Source organism: Pteropus vampyrus, unplaced genomic scaffold, assembly GCF_000151845.1.
Source record: "Pteropus vampyrus isolate Shadow unplaced genomic scaffold, Pvam_2.0 Scaffold94, whole genome shotgun sequence".
Lineage (NCBI taxonomy): Eukaryota > Metazoa > Chordata > Mammalia > Chiroptera > Pteropodidae > Pteropus > Pteropus vampyrus.
The window spans coordinates 1642512-1663393 of NW_011888875.1; the positions used below are offsets into that span (position 1 = coordinate 1642512).

The 20882-nt window shown below is 47.0% G+C and overlaps 1 protein-coding gene across 1 annotated transcript in view; it reads right to left on the reverse strand.

Annotated features, from left to right (window-relative positions):
* LOC105294779 (triple functional domain protein-like) overlaps positions 1–20882 on the reverse strand; it is a 236917-nt gene that overhangs the window by 63411 nt on the left and 152624 nt on the right. The window contains exons 10-11 of the mRNA XM_023532946.1: positions 15893–16015; positions 5561–5752 (exon numbers count right to left, since the gene is read on the reverse strand). Of these exons, the coding sequence (XP_023388714.1) occupies positions 5561–5752; positions 15893–16015 (315 nt within the window). The remainder of the gene's footprint in view (positions 1–5560; positions 5753–15892; positions 16016–20882) is intronic.

The following is a 20882-nucleotide window of genomic DNA, read 5'->3' on the forward strand; positions in this document are numbered from 1 at the left end:
TGTATCACTCTGTATGCTGACAAAGCGATGGTGCTTGCAGGAATCTACACGTGATAAAACTGTACAGAACTAAGTACACGCACACGCACACGCACACGCACACGCACACACACGCGTGGAAATCGGAATAAGCTCCGTGAACTGTAGCTGTCGCTTCTGTCCTGCTCTGATAGTGCATGATGATGAGGTAAGAGGTGGCCGCTGTGGGAGGCTGGGAGACCTCCCTGCCTGTTTCTTTTTCCTCCAATTTCCTGTGAATTTAATTCAAATAAAATTTACTTCAAATATAATTATTTCAAATAAAAAGCTTTTTTATTTTTTATTTTTAAAAAAGCTAAGGAATACGTTTCAAGGTATCACACATATCTTTGGAGGCATATGTGTGGGGTAGAAATTGGAAGGAAGGAAACAGGCGAATCATTTTAGAGAATGTAGACAGATGAGTCATCAGCGAATCTACTGCTAAGGCAGCCAGAATAAAAGGCTTGAATGTTGAGAACCACATTTTCTAGAACTCCGCACAGAAGGCAGAAGAGGTCTGGAGGAATCGAACGCTCAGGAGGCTGGGATGGCTGACGAGCAGTGTGTTCTCCTGGGAGAACAGGCAGTGGCCGTCTATGCAAAGTCAGGAGCAGTGAACGGGCTCTGCCAGCAACCACAGGACTCCATCGGCAGGCAGGTGGTCTGCGCGCGGAGCACTGTATACCGTGTTTGCTTTTCCTGAACTACGATAACCACCAGACTGGGTCTCCAGCTCCACAAGGGAAAAAAGAGAAAGAAATCTGGGCCCTTTGAGCACCGGGCATGTTTTCAGCATACTCCTGGAGCAGACTAGGTGAGGATGAGGGAAGCAGCAGCTCCCAGAGTCTTGGGCCCCAAGAAGCGATGAGAGCTCCACTTCCTAGTAACTGTCCCCTGGCCAGTACAAGGTCCAGGATGGCTTCTCACTGCTCCCCAGGGAGGGTGAGCATTGGCTGAGCACAAAGAAAGAAGTCTAAGTGTTATGCTTAAGTATTAGGCATAAAGATAAAGCCAGACTGGTATGCATGACAAAAAAAAATCTCCAGGTGGCTGGGAGGCCTTTATTTTTGACTTCTGAATAAAATGAAAGGTTTTTCTTTTCCCAGGCATTACCCCGAAGAAAAACATGTCCCAGTTCAGTGTATAAGTTTGCAGAAGCAGAACCAAAAGGCTTCTTTACTTGACCCAGCAAGAATCACAGCCCAATTCAAATGGGAATGAACCTGCCTGGGAAACCATGGCTTTTGGGAATAGAGTGAACAAAAACCAGCTCAAGGCCACTGAACCAATTCTGTGATGCAAACTCTGGCTGAGGACTCAATGTGACCACCTGGTTGCCTCAAATAACCCACAAATTTCAAAAGTAGTTAATAATTAACTCGGGACCTAATTTTGAGAGTGAAGCTGAATGAATACGAAGGATGAAAATAACCATGCTTTTGCTATATCTGAAAATGGAAATATGTCCCTCTATCATTAAATCTCAGAATGATGTGCTAGAAATAGACATCATTATTCCACAAGCGAACTGAGTATCTGCTAAGTCTGGCAGGAGGCAAACTAGTGGGAACGAAGACAAGTGAGACACAGTTCCAATCTTCAAGGAACATCACATCTGAAAACAGGCGTCTGAAATCAGGACATACACAGAAGCAGAAGTATGCTTTCCCACTGTGGCGCACCTGTGTATCGCCTCGTTCACGATGGCTGTCCTGGGAGACACTCTGGAATGAACAAGTGACAGAATGAAGGAAGGAACTGTGGAAAATGAGTTCAAAAGGAAAGGAGGACAGGTAATGAAAGACTAATCATGGAAATACTATAATCAGAATCGATGTGAATAAAATCCTACCAATAACACTGAAAGGAACAGAGAGATTGAGAGGCAGAAAACAAATACAGGAGGATAAAACTTTTTCTAAAAGAAAGTCCAAATTTATGTGAGACCGATCAACAATTCTTTTGAATAAAAAACATTGAAAAATGACAGAGCATCACTCTTCACATCTCTGAGAGGAGGTTCGACATCTCATGAGTTTACTTCAGGGGAAAAAAAGAGAGACAGCGGTCTCAGAATGCTCCCAAATCTAGGTTCAAGGGTCAAAGCGAGACTGACACCTCCATCAACCACCTTCTGTATCCAACCACAAGGTATGAAACATGTGCCATTTACCTGAAGATATTTCCTCTTTTCTCTCTTCCTGGGAACAAATATTCTACATTCTGTCCTCTGGGGGTGAGAGAATAAGGAGCCCAGATATCTTGGCATCCTGAATCCAACTGCTTGGTCTGTGACATGACTTACGGCCACCAACCTTCCAGCTGTGATTCTTAAGAGTACTCGAGCTAACACTGAGTAGGCATCACCTGGAGTTGGCACCTTTTTAAAGTCAGTTCTTAATGAGATCCCTTTTGTCTTACTTGCTCATCAGAGAGTCACAGATTTATTGCAAAAAAGAGGCCAACAGCAATATGCTCCAAATCAAATGAGAAATGCAACCACAGATGGACATCTGGGAGTGAAGAAGCCAGCTTCTGAGCCGGAGGGCCTCTGACGACGAGCTTCTCAACGGCATTACGTATTTGCCTCAATGAAAACCACCAGCTGCTTCTTCTACCGTCTTCTCTGTCATTTTAAAGTGTATAAGGTGCTTGAGAAAAACCGATTCAGATAACAAATCTTTTCGCAACTTTTCATTCATCTGATATGTTTGGTGACGTAATGCAAACACATCTAATTAGCGTGGTTTCCTCCTCTTCCCCCTTCCTTCACTTTAATCTCGTTTTAAACTTATTAAATTTGTTCTAAATGAATCTGGGTTTCATTCAATAACTGGTTTCAAAACACAATGACTGGAGAAACCACTCTTTCCTGGAACCTACCAAGTGTCTCTGTGGGTTTCAGGGCATTCGTGTGGCACAGACAAAGGAGACTGAGGAAAACTCTGGGCTGGTCAGGAAAAAATAAATCTACCGAGAAAAATAACGGGCTAAAAATGAAGCGCAAGCACACTGAGGGAAGAATCCCACACCTGTGTGTGGCCAGCTTCCCTCCGGGCACGTGTATGGCCACCCACTCCCCCAGCTGGTCACCTTAGGGGCACAAGCATTTAAGAGGATCCAAACCAGGGTAAATATGCTAGCTCCTCTGCCACGGTGACGGTCTTTCATGTGAAAGGAAAGAATGAATGCACTGAAAACTCTTGAACTGTATAAGCGAACCACTTAACCTTTAACACAGATTTAAAGCGCCCCCGTCTGCAAACTTCCTACACCCTAGAAGTTCCTATAGCATAAGTCGACGAAAACAAAATGTATTTTCACTTTTAAGTAATTTCCAAGCCTGGTGACAAGATGGCCCCTATGGTTCGCTAACTGAGATGCTTTTAGTATAAGATTTTTCCTTTAAAATGCTTCTGATGTTACAAAAACCAACGAACCCAAACTTAATCTCTGGGCAACGGCTTCTGTAAACCGCTTTTCTTCCCATTTCTTTCCATGTTGGCTTTTTGAAAACCATTATCAACTTGAAAAGGGGATCTAAATAATAAATACTCTTCATGGAAAGATTTTCTGTCCTAAAAGCAAGTTAAATTCTTACAACTCTGCTGAAGAATGTCACTAGGCACGTCACGCAGACGAGCCGCGGCAGACACCGGCTCCTGCTTGCTCTCCCGACACGAGGCTTGCTGTCCTCCGCCCCTTCCTCGCAGTGCGGTCTGTGAACTGGTGCCCGGCTGCCTGTCCTTTGTCCCTCTCCGGCAGCATCCCAGCCGTCCGGGGCCACTGTGTGTGTCCCCTGGGGCTCACTGAGGAACTCTAGTCCCCGCCCTTGTCAGAAACAGCTAACTGCCTGGGGAAGTGAAAGGAAGCAGCTCGTCCGGGCCTCAAGGGTGTCAGTGTGTCACAGACTTTGGGACACTGTGCCGAGGCGGAGGGGCTGGAGGAAAAGTGGGGACCAGATCAAGAGGGTGCTGAGGGTTTCAGGCTGCTGTCCCAGGAACACAAAGAATCACCCATGGTTCAAAAGCAAGGGTTCAACCTGTGTGACTTTGCAAGTCTGGCGGCGGTGCTGTGGGTGGTGGCCAAGAGCTGGCAAAGGCAGGGGGTGCTATTAGTGGTTACGGCTCAGCTGGAGCTGAGTGAGGAAGCTGCAGCCCCCATGACACAGGCAGCTGTAACCAGAAGCTGCTGTGGACAAATGTTTACTTAATGTGACTCCTTGAAAATAACAGTCTTTTTGTAAATACTGTAAAATCTTTTCCAGTTATGACACTGTTAAGAGCAGGAAAAGACACTAGTCCTGTGAGTTTTTCCTTTCTGATGACCGTCCCAAGCCCACAAAGCACCAGCTCCTCTGCAGAAAGGGCTGCCAGCAATGAAGGCAGAGTGTGCCAGCCCAGCGGGGGCTGAAGCACAAGGTTTGGGGGGCCCAGCAGTTTGCCAGACACGTTTCATGCTACTCCCTTCATGGGATCACACAGTTTCAGGGTGGGAGGGGAGCATGGTTTTCCTGGAGCCACACCTTCAAGTGACAAACGGCCCGGCTGAGGACTGACTGCCCAGGATGCCAGATCTGGAAGTGAAGTTCTCGTCCTTAAAGCAGATTTATTGGTCTCTGATCTCTGATGCCATTAAATGAGGCAAGCCAGGCCGAGGCTTCTCCTAGGACTCTCCCACGGTCTTAACTCCTCCCAGGTCCTTCTTCAGACCCTGTCATTCTAAGCTTTCATGCACTTAATTCCGAATTTCCTGCAGGGCCTCTCACTTCCAATTTACTAAGAGCTGTGAAGTAGAGGATCTATTTTCTTAGAAATAAGACAGTAAGTTGACATCCTTCCTCGATTTGCTGTCCTATTGGAAAGTCATTTTTATTAAAAATCCTTGTTTTTCTCAAAAGCTACACCATAGTTTCTTTAATTGTAGTTTTGTATGATTTCTACTAAGAGCAACACATATGCAAGGTGTAAGTAGCACCAACCTATTTCCACAAACCAAGTAACACATTATCTCTCACCATGAGGGCATCTAGGACAGTACCGATATTAATTACCAAGCCCAGGTTGGCTTCGGTCCGTTTAAATTCAGTGCTATGTTAACACTGACTCGTATTAGCGTCTGAGAGCAGCCACACAGCCTGACCACATCAGAGGGTGCCCGTGACCTCAGCCGCCTGACCGGCTCACACACAGGAAGGAAACGCAGCAGCTCTGGCCACACGTACAGGTCGTCCGCTTAGGCCAGACGGGTCTCTGACTTCAGGGATCTCCTTCGTCTCCCGTTTTCCCTGCTCGCCCCCGACCCACACCTCTCCCAGCCGCCCGGCCTCCCGGGTCCCCTGCTGACACACACACGGGCCCCCAGCACCCCCAGGAAAGGCCTGCAGGAAGCACAGCCGTGTCCCTGTCCACCGACCCGCCCAGCGTGAGCTGGCTGCAAGTCATCACCGGCCACCTCCGGTCTGCGTTCGCTCATCACGGCCAGGAGCTCAAAGGCCCTTTGCGGCCACGAGCTGCGTGTCCGTCTCCCGCTCTCTTACCTCTTTCACGTGGGTGTGGAAGGACACCGACATGTCCAGCAGGATCTTCCGCTGCTCGACGCGCCGAACGAAGTCCTGGATCCGGTCCTCCAGCTGATGGGCGGCCTGATAAATCTCCTCCGGGTCGCATTCCCCAGTCTGAGCCAGCTGCTCCGCGGCCTCTAGCAACTTATCCGCGTTGGTGTACGTGTTCTGCACGGGAGGACATCCAGAGAAACGCCAGGTGAGTAAAACGCACGCCAGCCAGGTGGGGGCCACGACCCACTGCGGCCGTCACTCTGTGCTGCTCCTGATCACTCCCGGAACGCGAACCGAAAAAGTGTGACGGAAAAGACGATTTTAGGAGTTCCCTGCGGCTCTGTCTGCAGCCTTTTCCATTACGGTTTTAGGCTGTGAGCCTCACGGCCAGCCCTCCTGCCTCGGGCAGTGAGGGGGATCCGCAGGCAGCTGCAGGCTGTCCCGACTCACCCCCGACTCACCCCCGCCTCATCCCAGGCCCCGAGCTTTTTGCGACCGCACAGCCAGATGACAGCATGGAGCCACAAGTGCCCACTTCACTTTTTCCCCCAGTTTTGTGGCAGAGCGAGGAGTTCCAGTTTTGTGTCTTTCACTATGACAGACCACTTTCTGATCGTTCCAAGTGCACGTGGAAAGGTTAACGTCCAGACAGAAGCTGTCGCCCCTTTTCACATGCTTCCACTTATTGATAATTTTGTGCTTATCTTTTTTTTTACTTAAGAGTACATACTGTTTGAGAAAAAAGAAACAGCAACAAAATAGATACAAAATAGCCAAAGTTTTAAAGAGCTAGACATTAAGGTAAACAGATGTCTAAAATACTCTGAACATTACTCCTGTTTTAATCGCTGATAAATCAGAGGCAAGTGGGTTCCTCAAACAGGTGTGCTAGAGACCCGACACTGCTGGAGGCGAGTGCTGGAGAGAGGCTGGCTGACGGGGGTGCGGAGCGGCTGAGGCAGGCGAGGGACTTCTGAGCCCAAAAGTCTCGTGGTTCCCTCGAGAAACAGGTGGAGTCTTTCCTTCATCCTTCATCCTCCCTCTCCAATGTTTTAGTCATAAAGCCGAGCAGGCTGGGTGTCTCATCGGTGAGGGTGGGTGGTTCCTAGGGTATGGGGAGGGTATCCCAAGCCTGATAGAGGGGGCTACAGAGGGCAGCCCCCCCGCCACTGGGAGACTAGTTACGTTCTGGGCATTAATCTACAAAGCCCGTGCGGGCTCCCCACTTCAGATAAGGGAGTTACAGATATGGACAAGGAGAAAAACCTGAGTTAATCACGTGGCACTGGACTGCAGCTGGACCTATCCATGTGAACACATGTGCACACTCGCCCGCTCCCTCCCTCTGCCCGCTGAGAGGCCCAGGACCAGTGATGGGCCCACAGCAGTGAGCACGGTTAGCACCCCGATTCCGACCTCTACGCTCGCCCGCCCCTAAAAGGAGCCTGAGTTCTGAGGGGAAAGGGCTGGTTCCAGGGCTGAGGCGGGACAAGGGACAAGATGAGCCTGAAACATCTCACTGTGCCCCAGAGAACGGAAATGCTCAAGTCAACATGGACAGGTCAGGACACAGATGTCAACTTGAGGAGGCTCCTGCTGGCCAAGTCAGGGACAATCTGAGAGGAAGCAATGACAGTGACCGTGTAATCCACTGACTACGAAAGGAAACTATGAGCCCATTCTGACAAAGTCAGATGAGGAACAGGAGATCTGCAGACGTTCACAGCATCTCCCCACAAAGCACTACTAATTACAAAGGGCGAAAGCCTGACTTGGCAGTGGGAGTCGGGCAGGCATGTCGCCCGGGCATGAAGGTGAACACCACATGTAACATGATGAACTAAAATCATGAGCCACTGATGGACGGCCTGAGAAGGACACAGCAGCGCTCCCACGATGCCCTGCTGGAGACATGTAACTAGAATCTAGTCACGAGGAACATTCTCTGAAACAACGGGCTTGAAATCTTCCAAAGAGTCAGGCCACAAAAGTCAAGGAAGGCGAAGCCTGCTCCCGGCTCGAGGACTGAGAGACTACCAAATGCCATCGCCTTCTACGCTGACCCTTCAGCTATGAAGGACCTCACGGGGACTGCGGCCTGGAAGGTCGTCCGGCATCAGTGTCCATTCCCTGGTTTTGTGGAATTGTGGCTGTAGAGCAGAATGTCCTTTGAGGTAGGAAATACTCAAGTAAATGAATGGTTCCGGGGAAAGTCATTTGTGCTGTACTTCCAACTTCCCTGCGAGTTTAAAAAGATTTTTAAAACAGGTGCAACACACAGCGTGACAGGTATGAGGTGATCTCCACAGTAACGACACACAGGCACAGAGCAGGTGCGCCCAGGCTTCAGGGTAGGGTAGGGAGGGGGAGCCCCTCCCTGTGCAGACAGGTCCAGGGGTGCAGCGTCCACAGAGTCTAACGGAGACGACAAAGACCAGGGAACGTGCATCTGCTCTTCCACCCCCCAGTCTGAACACCCCCATCTCTGGGTGCCGCGGCCGCCCATACTTACTGGGCATCGGCTACGAGAGCCACCCCCGCACGGGGCTGTCAGGTCCCGGCCTCCGCCCTTTCCTCGGAAGGAACTGGGGCCTGGAGGGCAGTCGCCAGGGGCCCAGCGGACTGGGCTACACGCGAGCCCGTGTTCATGCCCCCCGCCGAGTTGCTTAGCACCTGGGGCTCCGCTGCTTGGCGTTTCGAATGCCCTACCCACACCCCGCTGCGCGCCAGGGTCCACGGCCCTCTCCTCCGCCTGTCGGCCTGGATCCATTTCCGGGGGGCTTTTCTCTTTGCTCTGGTACTATCCAGTCTCATGAGAATGCTCTGTGCTAGTGACAACGGATCTTTGAGAACTGATGATGGGAATGATGGAAGAGATGTCAAAGAATCCCTTAGAATTTACTAATTATGGTCAGACATGGAAAATACATGTGTACATTTTATATATTATTTGGAATCAAATTATTTGAAATAGTTTGAAAAGCTGTCAGTTTCCAATCTGACTGCAGAACTTTTAAGAACACGGTTTTATATATACACATATACATATACACACACACGCAGCTAAATATATACATATCCACTCACATTGAGTGTTATATATATTCAATTTGACATGTTTGAAGCTAAGTTATAATCCCTCCTGTATAGAGCAGAAACACTGAAACAGCCCATTTCAAAAGAGCTCCGTAACAGCAGCAGCATGCTTTATAAATGTCCGCTCTCTGTCACCTCGTGCAGGTCTGTCCCTCCACATCCGCTACAGTGCAGTTTGGCGACCTGCCAACACGACTGTGACAATGAGAAGCCCTCCACGCAGACTGTCAAACCACCCAGGAGATGCCAAGTGACAAGATGGAAAGGCTCTCAAGTCGGAGCCCCAAGTCCAATACCAGTCATGTCACTGACTTCATGACTCTAAGCCTCAGGTCCGAGACAAGCGATCACTCTGCCTTACGGTTGGACGAGGGAGGAGCCGCTCTGTGAATGAGGGGGAGAATCACGTGGTCACGGATGACGATGCCATTAACAACAAGAGCAGTGACAGACACTGTCAGGGCCCACAGGAGCCTGAGAAGCCGGGACAGCTACACGGAGGCTGCTGTCCTGGAAAGGCTAGAAACCAGGAAATCGGAACAGAGTATGGACTTTAGTTAATAGTAATTTATCAATATTGGTTCATGAATTGTAACAAATATACCGCACTAAGACAGTAATAGTAGGTGAAATGGGTACATGGTGTAGAAACTCTCTGTATCATCGTCTCAATTTTTTCTGTAAATCTAAAGCTGGTCTGAAAATAAAGTTTATATAAAAATATATGAGTGTGTATATAAACGTACACGCAGCAGAGTTTTAAAAAGCAGCGCGTACCTATGGGCCAGTCCTGAGTCCTTCCCAGAGAGTATGCCACCCAGGCCTTCCCTCCCGAGACGCCAGCACCCCGGGCCATGCGGCGTGGTCTCTGGGCAGAGTGAGCGCTCCCTGCAGCAGTCAACTCGGCATCAAGGGCTCCTGCGACAGAGGTCCTGCACACATGCTGCCCACAAAGGCTCTGTGGCCACCGAGGCTGCACCGTGGGGTCACTTTCTGGGGACGAGGGGTTTACAGAGGAGACTCATGCTTACCCCATGGGGCCTCCCCCAGGAACCACGCTCTGTGCCTTGAGCAGACGCACGCTCACAGGGAATCGTGCTTGATGCTGCACACACGCATGTTTTAAGAGCCAAATCCTGTTTCTTATTGTCACTACAGCCATGAAGTCACTGACTGTCATGTTTAATAAGGTGACAGTGCCTCCCAAGAGCTAAACATCACATTTCTGAAAGCTTTCTAGCAGGTAAAGACATTTACAACAAGAAACATCCCCCCAAAACAGTGTTTTGTTTTGTTTTGTTTTAAATTATCAGAACACTAAACAGCGTTTGTTGAGCCCTACTTCTCATTTCACACTTGAGGAAAATGAGCCAGCAAGGGTTCGATGGCTTTTCCCTGGGCACGGCACTGGGGCTGGAGGAGCCAGGCCCGCACACGGCCTCTCCGAAACCCACGGAAACTCCTTCCCACCGACAGAACCGACCCGGGATTCCCTCGCCGCGGCGGGACACAGACGGCCCTGCGCTGACACGCACGCGGACCACAAAGCTCACCCGGAGGACCTAACCCTGGGCTTTGCACGCAGCCCTGTAACGTAGACGCTTCCATCCCCACTTCGCAAGTGAGGAAACTGAGGCACAGGGAGGGGACACGATGTGCCGTGTCAATCAGGGGAACTGGGACTGTTCCAAGCAGCCAATGCCGAGGCCACGGTTCCCTTACAGAGGAAGTTCAGTCCCTGAAGTTTAGACTTAAAGGGAGGAGGGCTGTCTGGGAAGAAAGCTGGTTTTAGAGTCTGAAGAGACTGGACTTCTTTCTCCTACCTGCTGTCCCGTCCCTGGGAGCATCTCTCTGGGCCCAGTTCCTGGTCTGTGGGTGGAGTAATAATCACAGAGCTGAGGATTAAAGGAGATAAATTGGGGCCTGACCAGGGTGGGGCCTAAACCATTTCCTCTTTTCTTGAGAAATAAATTAAAATAGCATAATTGCTAGGACTCAGGAAATACTGAGCCTTTCAGAAGCAGATCAAGCCCCCTTCTCCCTCCAACCCCAGACAGGACAGCCTGGCCTCACTCAAGATGGCTATCTACAGTTGAACAGGTGGGTTTTCTTGCTCTTAGGGGGGAAAAAGGAGATAAACACAAGCATTTCCAGGCCTGGTTTGAGGGCATGCCAAAAAATGTGGAAGCTCTGCATGTGGACGCTCTGCATGTCCGCAGTCTGTCAGTATCCACCTCGCAGAGGCTGAGTGAGTCCTGAGTGGCCAGGGAGTTAGGCCATCGGCCTGCTTATCTTCTGAAAATCTAGAAAGAAAGGTAAGGTTTCCTGCTTTCTGAATGCCACACTTCTTCATCTCGGAAGACAAGATAATTACATGGCACGTGTAAAATGGTGCTGACAGCAATGGCTTCGTGGAGAACAACTTCATGACAGGTTATGTCTTTGGAAGGTAATATGAATCCCCCAGGACGAGCAGACAGTGAAGGAGGCAGAGGAAGCTCTCCCAGGCTGGCCAGACGCTCTAATCACGTTAAAGACACCCGATCTCTCAAAACCAGTGTCTTCTTGAACCAGTTTTCTGGGCTTTACTGGTTTTTCTATTCATAGCTTTTAAAATCTAAAAAGGAACATCAATTTGGATGATTTAGAAGATGAAAGAGAAGATAACAGGCAAAGAACGTCTTCTTTTCCGACAGTCATTTGCAAAAACCTTTGTGGAAAGCATCTAAAAAAATTTTTAAAGCTCTCGCATGAAAATGCAACATGGCTGTGTATGCCACTCTATAAACTCATTAGCATAGAATCACCCAATAGGACTGACAGTCGCTGTAAAAATAAAGAAGGAATGGGTCTTCAGATTAGTCACAGGAGGTCCTCGGCTCCTCAAGACTGTGTGCAAACAATGGTCCAAATTCTTCCTGATGCAGCTGTGCCTGAACCCAGAGCCCCTGCGGCCGTGCCCTGAAGAAGCCACACCTGCTGTAGGACTCGCGGCCGCCACGTGAAGATGAGGCTCCTCCTCCCAGGAACGCCAGATCGGTTCCACATAATAAATCTATACTTAGTCCGTTTCAAAGGAATAAGCCTTTCACCACATCCTTTCTGAATCTGCTCTTACTTCATCATGCCACGACTCACTGTTTTGAAGAAGTTGACTATCTCTAAAGATAATTTAGAATTCATTTTATAGAGGATCCTTCAAAACACAACCCCAAGAAATAAACCAACCCAGCTTTAACTGTAAAAAGGACATTTCTTCTCCCTAACCCCCCTGGTTTGCTTTACCTTTGTGAATATGTTTCAGAAAATGGAATGAGCTCTTATTAAGCACTTTTAAAAACATGACTGTTTCTACTTTTAAGGTGCCTTTGAAGGCCATTCTGTCCCCCTTACCCCAAATTACATAAATCTAAAATATGAACTTAGATCTCTGCCATAAATCCTTCTATTACAATTTGTTTTGACAGAAAGCAGCAAAGATATGGAGGGCAGAGAAGGAAAGCTGGTAAAACTAGTCATTCCCCCTGTGCTAACGCGACACTGATGTCATTTTGTTCTCTGGGACGAGCTGCCGATGAAAGCAGCTACAAACACAAGCATGGTGATGCTGGCTCCTGAGGCCACAGTCCAGGCCAAAGTTGCAGCACGGGTCTCAGTAATGCCAGGCCCTCGGCCTCCTCATCAGCTCATGGCCAAGAGCTCTTCTGCTCATAACGCAAACCCCTTGCCTCCCACCCCCTTCAAAGAGCCTCTAAACAAGGAAGAAGAACCAGAGAGAGCAGTTGCCCTGCATCTTCAGGCCTCGTGGCCTCTCTCTACTTACTACATTTACTCTATGGTCAGTTTCTGTGGTAAAGCATGGTCTCTCGGCCTCCACGGCCCAATAGGGCCCTGGAGGCAGAGCCAGTAGCTCTGAGAACTGGCCTGATGTGGTTCAGGAGTGTTCTCTGTGATGTATGACGTCTGTATGGACACAGCTGGTGTCCCCAAGGTTCTAGAGCGCCATCAGCCCCACCTGGGGCCTATCATACAATAGGAGGTCACCACATGCCTAAAGGACCAGATATTTTCACTCTAAAGTGAGTGGAGGGGAATTAACGAGTGGCTGGGTCCCAGTTAATGGTCAACTGTGACAGACACTTCATGTCTGCAATGAGCACCAGCAACCGCTGCTGGGTCTCGGCGGGTGGTGAGGAGGCAGTGTTAAGTGGCAGAGTGCTCTTTCAAAACAACTGGCACCTAAAAAACAGAGCAGCATCAAGTGACGTTCTTCAAGACAGCGGAGGGCCTATAAATATTTAGTGCCAGGAAGAAAAGAACTGAGAGAGTGAGAAGCTGGAGATGCAAAGAGGCCAGAACTGAAGGCCCCAGGCACTGGCGGTGGGTGGGGCGAGGAGAGCTCAGGTAGAGAGAGGAAGCTGAGGTGTGACGGTCCGGCCAGGTGTGGCGAGGAGAGCTCAGGGCCTGCACCGACGGGCGGTTTACGAAGGAGGGAGGCCCCCAGAGCGGAAAGGATGGTCATCCGCCTGGAAGGCCTGGTGCACACTCCAACTGTGAAGGCCACACGGCCGCGCTGCCCAGCAGTGCCACCCGTTGTCCCCATTGCCTGCCTCTCGCACCCTCTGTTTCTTTGTCACAGGCTGACTTTTACTAACTCGTGGGTCTCGGCTTTGACAGCAAGAACCAGCCTCTGACAGGTGACCGTGCCTTTTCAGGAGGTCTGGGTCTGGCCTGCCCACCCCAGCGCCTGCAGAATGACTGACACATGACAGGTGATTATGTGAAAACCAGAGGGAGGGAAAGTAGGTGCGGTGCAGGCACTTGCAAAGTGAGCAGAGGTGTTGGGTTTCTTTTCATGCACAGCTCAGATTTGGGCCTAAGCACTTTCGATTTAAGGGAAAGGGAGTCAGGCACCCCTTAGGATCCCAGGAGCCATGAGCAGAGCTGACAGGCAAGGCCTGAAACTCAGCTGGGTGGAGGGAGGAGCAGACAAGCACCTGCCTCTCCCCAAAACAGTGGTAAGCAACAGACCACAGCTCAGGGTGCCACCCTTGTTACCCTGGAAACCTTAACGCAGAGACGTCTCCTACGAAGAAAGTGCCGTTGCTCTTGCTGTCCCCTGAGAACCTGTGCTGACAGCTTTGATGATCGTCTCAGACCTCAGAAAATAAGTTTGCCAGGAAAAGATAGAGCAAGATCAGCCACAGAAGAGATCTCCTTAACTCAGAACAGAAGGAACCACGGGAACTGGAGGGACATGGGTCACTGGGGTGCTGGACACACATGTGGACATTCACTAGACCCTCGTCCTTCAGATGAGACGGCACTCAGGAGGGCGTGAGGACGAGGCTGGGGGGTACCCTATGGGGCGAGAGCCTCCGTCTCGAGGCCTGGTTGCTTGCAGTCCCGCCTCTTAGATTCTTGGGTGTCTCAAGTCTTTGCTCATATGATCCAAACTTCACATCCTTCCTCAAACCACGCTGGCTACAGCAGTCGCTTATCTTCAGGAAAGAATAAAGGGGAGATAAGAGCACATATTCCGCGTATCGAGAATATCTTCTGCTGTAAGAGGAAGGCAAAATATTTTCCAGCGAATGTGAGAAGGGAGACCGCATGTAATGCAGATGAGAAAAACCCGGAGACGTGTCCACCTGCAGCAAGGCTGCCGAACACAGTCTTTTCTTGATTCTTGAGACCAAAAAGCAGAGAGGTTGGGATTCTCACTTTTACTTTATATATGAAGACACGTAAAGAAGGTAACTTTTCAAAGGCATTTTCACTGAACAGGACTTAAGTGCTATTTGTTTTGCTATCCCATAATCCTATCCCAAATTTAGTTCTCTAACTAAACTAGTATGTAATTGAACCCTTGGTCATGTAAAAGCTACGGACACACCAGCCAAGGTTGATGCCTGTTTACTTCTGTTTTATAGATTTTGAGACTACAGTGTTAGATGTATATTTACACTCCTCCTTTCAAATTGAAGGTCCTCTTTATTTCCAACAATGTTTTTGTACTTTTAAATTTATTTGCTTAATATTACTATTTCTATAAGTTGGTTTTTGTTTTGTTTTGTTTTGTTTTGCAAGGGGGGGAGCATATTTGCCTGGCGGGTCTTTTTCTAATACTTTAAAAATTTTAAATTTCCTGGATATTTATGTTTTAGGCATGCCCTTTGAAAAAAATACATAGCATAATTTTTAAAAGAGAGTCAACCAAAAAATTTTCCTTTTAACAAGTATAATTTATTTTGTGTTACCATAATTACTGATATTTAGGGACAAGTTACATCTTGCTTTGTGATATTTATTATGATTTTTCTTATTCTCATTCTTTTGGCTTCCAGCTGATCCATTTACCTGTTTGTTTATCTGGTTTTCTGTGTTTCTTTTCCCTTTACACTTATTTGAAAGTGATGCCTTCTGTCCCTAGACTTTTCCTGGTCATTCAAAAACTGCTAACACGCGCACCGAGTTTGCAAATCTACAATAAACAGTAAATCCTGCCCGCCTCCTCAAAACACCTTCCCCTCTCCCGTGCCAGTGGCCTGGTCCTGTAGTTCCGTCTTGTTTTTAACTACTCTGCGAATTCACTGTCTTTTGTTTAAATGGTCAACCTTTGAGATTTCCAAATGTATTTACCAATATCCCTGTTCGTTGCTGATCCGAGTCCTTCTACTTCACCTCCTCTCTCAGACCCCTAACTGTGCCTATTTTTCAGACAAGAGAGTTAACCTTGGAAACGTTAAGAGATTTCCCCAAAATCACACGGCTAGTGAGCGTTACAGCCAACACGAGTTCCACAAATCCCATGCTCTGAGCACACTCCAGCCTGTGCCTCCTGTTCCTAAACACACACGTTCAAAAGGACTGGGGAAAGGACAGGAAATGCTGGCCCATCGTTACAGAAATGCAGAGACTGTTATTCTCTGATTACGAACTGAAATTTCACGAACGAGTCAACAAACACTGGTACAATAAATATCTAGTATGTTTTTCTGTTTCAAGAATATCACATTTTTCAAAAGGGTCACCTGATTAAATCATCTTTCTGCATCGGCGATGACAAGTTCATTCTGAAATGTGAGCACCATCTCTTCCAAAACACCTTCAAACACATCTGGCCGAGGCCAAGTCATCTCAGAGGCAGTTAAAACAGTCATTCGAAACCAACTAGCTAGGTATTTAAGGAGAAAACAGTGAACATCATTGTCTTACCTGCGCTACTTCTTCAAAATCTTCGTGACGTTTCTGCAAAGCTCTGGCCCGATGCAGAGATTTCCCCACACCTGTGTGTTTGCTCAGGAATGCTTCCCCGTGGTTCTCGATCCAGTCCAGCACCTAAAACGAAAACACGCATATGTTCCATAAAAACAGTGTTCTGCCTTGTTCGAGGTTCAGGGCTGTCCATTAAAGATATTTTCTGTTTTCAAAACTCTCTAAGAAATAAAAAGAAGAAAAAAAAATCAGAAGCAATTGTATACTAATCTAACGCAGCTGAGAACTGCATTTCCTAGCAGCTTTCTCACCACGATTTTAATCAGCTCTTACTTTAAATATGCAAATCTATGTATAAATGTTACATGCAATGATTAAATAAAATCTCACCTCATCTTATGCATGATTGAGTCACAAAACTGACTGAGTTCTGTATAAGAAAGTAGTTATCAAGCCACACGGGACCAATTTAACTTAACATTTTTATAAAAATCAAAGCTTCATAACTCAGGCAATTTGAGTTTAACTACAGAGTTAATGTGTTCCTGTTTCTTTTTTTAGAAGACTTAAAACACAGACGTAAAACCTAAGACAACAAAACACTTAAAGGCCTCTGTCCTGGTACTGAAGATAATTTATTTTATAAACTAAGCTGCTGTGAAAGCTAAACATTCCATGAATTTAATTACTTAAAAGTTCTTGTTGAAATCCACTACACTAAAAAAAAAACAACAAAAAAAAGTGAAAGTAAAGTTGTTCACTCTGATGTTTTTAAGTTCATAGTTGGGACCGTGTAGTTCACTGGCTCCTGGACTTGACAAAACACTAATGATACCTAACAAAATGTTCACACTACATCAAATGCATGCTTTGTCGCTTTCTGAAGGAGGAAAAAAATGAAGTCAGTGACATCTTTAGCTAAAAGCTAAAAGTCTAGCTAAAAGATATTATTTAAATATACTTGTTAATATGCCTCTCAAGTACCGAAGGCCGCCTATACTCTGCATTTAAGTAAATATGGCAACTATGCATAAGGATCAATAGGATCTGGGACTAAATCAACTGGACAGGGGCAGGTCTGGGACAATGGTGTAAAGGGCAAGCTGGAAGTGGACCAGTCACAGCACTCTGCTGACGGCAAAATAAAGGGCCCTAATGTGGGGTTTACTGCTACACAGAGGATTCCACACCCTTTGTCATCTGAGCTATAGAAAAGGTCAACTATGCTGACAGCTACGAAGAAAAGAGGCAGCTGGTGAGGGCCAGAGCCCCCTGTCTAGGGACAAGTGGACTTGTTCTCCATTGCTCCAAACCAGTGACCTTCAGAAGCCAAGGGACTGAGTGGCGGTCCTTTCTGCATAGGGTTTAGCAAAGTTAGCAGTACATGTAAAGAAAATGACTTCGAACCTGAAGAAATCTCTGGTGGTCCTCTGTAAGGACCCTTACGGAACTGGCAGAAGCTGCGAGCAGAAGCGTGTGCACGAGGGAGGGTGGGGTGGACATGGAGCTCAACAGAGACTCGAAATTAGATACAATTTCAAAAAGTAAAAGATTGACATTATTTGGCATAAATGGTTGGAAAAAGCAAAAAGCAGTATTTTGAAAATAATAATAATTTGTTTTGTAGGCCTCAGAAAAGTGTTCCAGGAAGCATGAGTTGGAAGTAAAAGCTATTATGAACCATCTGCTCAGGTCATCATGGGCATTTTTCTTTTATCAGTGATTCCTTTAGACAAAAACTGTAAATACCAGGTGAAAGTATGTTTCCAACAAATATGAAAACAATTCAAAGAATAGTGTACAAATTATAAGCATTTTATTAAAAAGAGCAACAATCATGAAATCTAGCTCATATTCAAAACCAAACTCCGCCACATGCTTTTACTTTATAAGTCAGAGGGCATTTCTGGATTGCCAAGAAATTCTGAATCAATAGACTTGTCAAGGGAGCATTTTAAAGACATGTCTGTGAAATCTTTCAATTTTAAAACAAAAATATTTGCAAAATAGGGGGCTTCCTCAACCTAGTCCAGCCAGCTGTCTCCCAAGCTCGGTTATGGCCGCTGCTGTCAGCACTCTGCATACGACCTCAACCCAAGGAAGAACAAGACTGGCACAGGATTTGCTGCTTTGCTGCCAGACACAGAAAGGTGAAAAAAGCAATTCCCACGGGCTACCTGGTTCAAGGCAGAAAGCAAAGCTGGGAGGCCAACCCCGGCTCCTTCTCGGTTCACAAGGTGTGGCGCAAGACCACGCCTCTGCCCGTCACTGCCCCTCCAATGACACAGGACGTGGCGCAGAGACCACGCCTCTGCCCGTCACTGCCCCTCCAATGACACAGGACGTGGCGCAGAGACCACGCCTCTGCCCGTCACTGCCCTCCAATGACACAGGACGTGGCGCAGAGACCACGCCTCTGCCCGTCACTGCCCTCCAATGACACAGGACGTGGCGCAAGACCACGCCTCTGCCCGTCACTGCCCTCCAATGACACAGAGTTCAGCGCAGAGACCACGCCTCTGTTGTCACTGCCCTCCAATGGACACAGTGACAGCCCAAGGTCAAGGAGTGAGCCACCAACACTTGACACAGGGATATTATCTCTTAGCATTCAAATGTCAGATCTGCAGGAAGTCCTACAGATTGTTTAGCTTAACTCCCTGTTTGTAATTACAAGATTGAATATGATGATGGCAAGTATGATTATGCTCATTTCTTAACTAATAATGATGCTGCTCTCAGCATGGTGCTCTAGGGTGCTGTTGGCAAAACCTAGATAAGACCTCTGACACAGAACAGCCAAGAACACATTAAGCCAGTCTATTTTTATTGGTAATTCAGGACCCAAAGAGAATTCGGAGAAAATATACAAACATCTGTCAACTCCAGCTACTGTTTTAAAGAGACAATAGTGTTTTCTGTCATAATGAGCCCCTTCTAAGTCACATTTTATGCATATAAAAATGAAAATAAGCTCTTCTGAGTCTACATTCAGTAAGAAAAAAAAAAACCCTACAATTACATGAAGCAAATGAAAAATAAAGGTACTGCTAAAATATTCTGCATTTGTTCTTTATATAAAAGAATTTTTCCAGTTGCAAAATATGAATATCCTCCCTGCCCTACATTCTCTACTGAACCAAAATTTACCTAGTTTCACTTATTTTAGTTACTTTTTGTTCAACCTGTTGGCTTTTATTTAAATCACTGGGGATGCTGATGTAGAAATGGACATACTGTTTCCAGTTTCGCTCTTAACCAAGTGCCGCTGAAAGAAACATTTAATCAGAGGCTTCTTGATCACTGAATCAGTGGTATTTTAGTCATTATAACAAAGGATGACTGATCCACCAAGCAATGTCACTTCAAATTTGCTAAGTGTAAACAGGTGACCAAAAAGGAGGCCTTGGTGTAGGAACTGTTAATTTTTATTAACATCTGGTGTTTAGTGTTGCTGTGATGATATCCAATACTATACTATTAATTTATCCACAAAGTTTAAAATCACAAATGAAGGAATATTCTGAGTTTAAATTACTAGACTCCATATACCCATCCTATCTTAGGCTGCCTGACCCTTTTTTCCTGAAAGCTCGAAGTGTATTTTACCCCTGAAGCCAGTGTCGGTCCCGTGAGCCCAGGTTAGCCACCAACGGCACAGAGAACACAAAGCCTGGGCCAGGTGTGAAGGGCTGGGCTCCGAACTGCTACTCTCTCCTTTGCTTTCTCCATTTCCATTTATCCACTCCTGAGATGACTGACTAAACTTCAAAGTGTTTTTTTTTTTTTTCCAAAAAAAAGTCTCCTTCTTAAGTAGCTATTTTCCCTCCACAGTGATGGGTGGGCAGGCAACTGCAGCTTTTAAGAAAGGCCTTTCCTTGCCCCACGCCAAAAGCCCCACTTAAATATTTAAGAAACAGGTCAATTCAATTTTACTCTGATTAGCTCACATGGGAAGCATAACCCTCAGATCAACAACCGTGAAGCAGTTAAAAATCCACAAGACTTCTGGGAGCCTCGGCCAAGTCACGTGACTTTTTCGAGGCTCGGTTTTACTACCCGGAAAATGAGGGGCTTGGCCTGACACGATCGCAGGGGCTCTGCATTCTACGATGTGCACGGCATAACTCTTGCAGTGGACAGAAACAGACATACAATTCATGCACATCTGAGGGAAGAAGGGGGTCCGCCATTCTCCGCTGCCTGACGGTAAGGATGGTTCCCCACCCCGGCCCCCACTTTTCTTTTTCTCTCTCCGCTGGAGCCTAGAACTCTGTTTCTTCATTCACTGTACTTCAAAAGTAAAATTAAGTTTTGTTCTAAAAATATACATAATTATTCTTAGTATGGAAAGATCTTTTTTAAACGGTTTCTAGAAGATTCCAAAGTATACTAAGCCTAATAATGCTCACTGGGAAAAAGGAGCTATCCAAAAACACAAAACCTCCAGAATCCTCCGTCGAGTCCCACTCAGCGAATGTATGATACAGAACCTAAATGCCCTGCACTGCAAGTGCTACTTCTGCTTCACGAACACATGAGCACATGAAGTGTCACCTCATGTCCCTTCCTGGTTTGAAGGGAACAGGCGAAACCTGAAGAAGGGCTCTGCAAGGGGCAAACAGGCTTCTAAAATTTTACATCATCCATCCATTCATCCGTCTACCTCCTCGACATATATAAATCACCGGTTCTCCTGTTTATTACCCCAGTTTTAAATACATAAGCACATGAAATTTAAGGACAACCAAAAAGCTTAGGAAGGAACAGAGAGAAAAGAAGAAAAGCTATTATTCACACAAACAGTTTCACGTTGGCTACTCCCAGGAAACCCCAGCAGGAGTATCGCTCTACCAACACGAATTAATCCTTTTAGTCATTTTCTAAACTTTGACAAATTATGCATCTCGTTCCCCTCAACCTTTCAGGACTGACTCCACCGCTGAGGCTCACTTTTCTCCCACACAAAATAAAAGTGGGAGGAAAGGAC